Below are 4,583 nucleotides of genomic sequence, written 5' to 3'. Positions count from 1 at the left end.
ACACACACACACACACTCCCTCACCCCACAACCCCCGCCACACCTATACCCACCCCCTCAATACCCCCACCACTCACAGTATACAAGAGTAAGACTTCATTTTATGCTATTATATACACTCAGTTTTATATACACTACACAAACACAGGTAAACCAGGACAAAAATATTTTTTAAAATCAAATTAATGAATGTTTTAGATGTTCGCTTTTTAGAATCTAATTTTGTATTTTTTCTGGTTCCAAGATGGCCACACCCCTTGCTGAAAGGAGTACTTCCGGGGGCAAAGGGAGGGGGCTTCTGGTGGCAAAGGCTGGGGTTAGTGGGTGGGACTTCCAGTCCCAAGATGGTAACTAGGGGGCAGAGCACCTGTCAAGGGGCAGGGCTACCCATGCAGCCCTTGACAGCTTGCCAAAACTCATTAAGCGGCCCTCCACCCAAAATAACTACCCGCCCCTAGACTAGAGACAGAGTACTGGCTTCTATTTACTACCTACTCTAGAGGTGGCCAACTTGTAGCACACATGCCACAAGTGGCACGGGCACCTTGTTTTACACATGGCAGATAGGGGAGGGGACAGGAAGCACAACAGATAGCACAGGGAATAGAAAGCAGAGCAGCAGATTGGGTAGGGGAGGGGGATCAGAGGGGCACTCTGGCAAGCATGTCAGAAATTAGTCATCTCCAAGATTGGCCCCCCACTAAGCTACTTTAACAGCAAATGCCACTCCTTTGGTGAAAATCCTAACTGCACCACTACTAAAGTAATTTAGCATAATTGCAACTGTTTCCAGGTGGATGACTGGTGTATTTTTATGGGGTAGAAAACTCAGAGAATGACTGGTATGTCAGGTGAGATTAGGATCATTTCTTTACAAAAGCAGAAGTGTTCAGTATTTACTTGCAAGAAAGAACATTGCAGTAGCATATATGCAACTACTGTTGGAGGAGTTGAGCGCTTACACTATGTGAAAACTTGAAGAACATGAAGGCCTGGTCCAAAGATTAAAGCACAATTGTCTAAGACAATAGCGCAGTCAGTTGGTTATCATCTATGAACTATGCAACTGCTAATGAGCCACTGGAAAGGGCAATGTGGTGACAATATCAGGAAAGGAAAGAGGTCAGGGGCAGACAAACAAATGGGGGGGAGGGGGGGAGGAATCAGACACCACTCACACACATTACATCTGGGGTGCATAATACACAGATGCAACATTAAAAAGGGACTTTGCCCTTGAGTAGGTAGAGATAAGCCAACTAGTATTAAAGATGAAAAAGACTGTAGACCATAACATACAATTCCCCTTCTTCAGTGACTAACGCTGATGCTGCAAACAGAGACTGCCAGCCTGCTTTCTCATCATGCACTTGCAAAAATAATATGGGAACTATATGCTAGGGGCATGTGTAGGTGAAATGGGAGGCCTAAATTGAAGCAGTGGGTTTTTAAAAACTCCGCTTCAATTTAGGGCCCTTTAACCCCCCATGTCATCCACACACCCAACCTTCCCTGCCTCTCCAGCAGCGGGGAGGGGAGGGCGAGCTGCCGGTGGGCAGAATGGTCCCTGGGCTGCAGGGGGGAGGGGGTATAGTGCTTCCCGCAGCAGCAGCCCCCTGCCAGGCGGCACCCACCCACAGGCACCCAGCTCGGGCAGTCCCAGGGGGCACTGTAGCCACAGAGGGAAGCACTGGGCCCCAGCACAGCTCAGGCAGACAGGCAGGCTCCAGGGAAAAAAGGCAGAGCCTGCCTTCCCAGGCTGCTGTCAGGCTGCCTGCAGAGCTCCTGAGAGGCACAGAGCCTGGTGCTTCGCTATAGGGCAAACTAAAACTCCTCCTCAGAGTTTTAGTTTGCTGCACCTGAAGTCATTTAAAGTGCATTACGCCGCCAAATCTGCTACAGCTGGAATTACTGCGCAACACACCGCCAACGCGTGCAAACACCAACACCATTAAAGTGGTGGAAAAGCATTTAACCCACTTTAAAGTGTCATGCACACATGCTCCTTGTTTTGTCTACATATGGCCTAGGGCACTTACGTGAAAGGCCTGTAGCCGCAGAGGAAGCTGGTGCTGAAGAACTAGCTATGGAAGCAAACAGTGTCGGCCCAGATGAACCAAGGAGGGAAGCCGTGGTGGTAGTGGTGGTGGCAATAGGGGCTGTGGATGTTGCAGTCAAGCCTGGAAATAGAAAATAACCACAGATCCTTCTCTGGGACCCCAAAACACAGTAAACACAGATAATAGATCTATTCTTTGATAATTTTTCCCCTATTCATCTGCACCACTCCCTACTTTGTTGAGGCAGAAGGCTCCTCCACTATGGGTCCTGCCTTCCCCAAGAGCTTTCCATTCTTTGAATTCAATTTTCCATCTTAGCAAATGCAGCTCCTCAATTTCTCACCTCCTTCTCTTTTATATTTCCCAAGAATTGTAGAATGCAGTTTTGTATAGAAAATTAAATAAGAGGGACTTGGAGAATTTTCACTGCCTTCGTTTATATGTACAAATTCACAGGAATAAAGTACAATATATTCACCCTCCCCCTTCTCTAATTTATCTTCCTCAGGCTATTTCAAGAATGAGAATTACTTCAAAGAGAATATTAAGGCCCCATCACTATGAACCACCTTTCAGGTACCATAAATTTATCACTTCTTACCTCCAGGTTTGGCTCCAAAAGATAGAGTGGGTCCCTGGCTAGTAGTAGGAACCAGTGCTCCTGTGGGTGCAGAAGTGGCTGGTGTTGATGTTGGCATTCCAAAATTTAAACCTGGATTAAGAAATATTGTAAATACAATGAAAGAAGAACAAACATGTGGTTCAAGAAGAGACACTGACATACCTATAGCTGCAGGAAAAGATTAAACAACAGTCAATTAGCATAACTGAAAACCACTCTCATCAGGTTAACACTGTGTTCTTTTTAATGAAACTAGATCCTGCACTGTCAGCAGACTAACTAGATCCAACAAGGACCTTCAGGCTATGAAAAAGTAGGATTTACTATAAAAGACTCCACCTGAAACCCACTCCCCACTACCCAAGGGAATAGATTTCTTCCCCTTAGCTCCCCAAAAAGCCAGTGTAATTTTCCACTAATATTTCAGAATCAGACCTTTTGCTGCAACTTTTTCCCCTGTCCAAGGTTCTGAAACAACGTAAAGCCTTCAAGACTCTAGCACAGAGTTTGCTGAAGGATTAATAACTTCGGGTGTGTTTACATGTGTTACAGGAGTTGGAGAGGCGGGGGCTTTAATTAGAGTGGCTCCAAGAACATTAGATAAATGAGCTTTAGATAAAGTGCCCCTAGTGCCATTTTGAAGTATAGGGATGCAGATATACAACATATGGAGGCTGGCTGGAGTGCAGCAATTACCACGCTCCAGCAGTCTCAATTAATTGAGTCTACTCTGACACGCTGTAATTATAGCACATTGCAGTAGTCTCTGGGCTCGTGTACAGGCACCCTTAAAGTCTTTCACCCACCTACAGATTATCTTTCTAAAAAAAACAGAGTTTAGAAACATAACAAATTTCAAATCTATTACTTCCACTCAAAAAGGGGCAGAATTATTTCAGCCCCCAAGATCCAGATCCAGATGTTAAGACAGGGGTGGGCAAAATACGGCCCATGGGCTGCATGTGGCCCGCCAGACCATTCTATCCAGCCTGTGTGGCACCTAAAGTTTAGAAAATTAATATTTATCTGCTACTGGCTGCTGTCAAAGATGACAGATGCCAGGGGCAGGACCCACTGGAAGCTGGCAGGAGTTAGGAGAAAGGCCAGCCCGACACCACCCTACCCGTAGCCCCCTCTCACCCCTGCCCCCCACTCGGAAGCCTCTGCCTGCAGCCGCTTTCCCTGCAGACAGCTGCTCCAGCACCACGTGCCCCCAGCTACATCGCATCGCTGGACCACGCCAGTACCCTGGGGCCTGGAGCAGAAGGGATATATATGTCCATGCAATATATGAGAGAGAGAGAGATTCAGGGTGGGAAAAGCACGCACAGTGTGTGTGTGCACGCGCACGCATGTGCATGCATATGCTATAAGGGAGAGGGAGAGTGTGTTTGTTTGTAGGGTGATTCCCACAAGCACACCCCACCATACACATGCACCCACACCCCCTCTTGAACTGCAATACATGCAGACCCTCACACACCCCCACAAATCCCATAACACTCACACCCCACATATCCACACACACACACTCACATGCTTCCTCACCCCACATACACACCTAGCCACCTCCCACACAGTATACAAGAGTAAGACTTCATTTAAAGCTATTATATACACTCACCTCTAAGTACACTACACAAATGCATGTGTTTGTCCACTAAGATGTGGGGCGAGGTGGACACACTTGAAGGGAGAGAGAGGCTGCAACTATATTTAGACAGACTACAAAAGTGGGCAGATGAGAACAGGATGGGGTTCAACATAGACAAATGCAGGGTGCTGCACCTTGCGAGAAGGAATCCACAGCATACATACAGGCTGGGGAGTTCCCTTCTTGAAAGCACAGAGGTGGAAAGGGATCTCGGAGTCATTATTGACTCCAAGCTGAACATGAGCCG

The 4,583-nt window shown here is 47.0% G+C and overlaps 1 protein-coding gene across 1 annotated transcript in view; it reads right to left on the bottom strand.

Moving 5' to 3' along the window:
* Positions 1 to 4,583, bottom strand: part of NUP62CL (nucleoporin 62 C-terminal like) — a gene marked incomplete at its 5' end in the record, with an annotated part of 23,838 nt that overhangs the window by 15,479 nt on the left and 3,776 nt on the right. The window contains 2 exons of the mRNA XM_006036838.3: positions 2,040 to 2,180; positions 2,662 to 2,772. Coding sequence (XP_006036900.2) covers positions 2,040 to 2,180; positions 2,662 to 2,772 — 252 coding nt within the window. The remainder of the gene's footprint in view (positions 1 to 2,039; positions 2,181 to 2,661; positions 2,773 to 4,583) is intronic.

Source organism: Alligator sinensis, unplaced genomic scaffold (genome assembly GCF_000455745.1).
Source record: "Alligator sinensis unplaced genomic scaffold, ASM45574v1 scaffold387_3, whole genome shotgun sequence".
Classification (NCBI taxonomy): domain Eukaryota; kingdom Metazoa; phylum Chordata; order Crocodylia; family Alligatoridae; genus Alligator; species Alligator sinensis.
The sequence above is the reverse complement of the archived record's forward strand: the minus strand, read 5'-3'. Positions and strand labels throughout refer to the sequence as shown.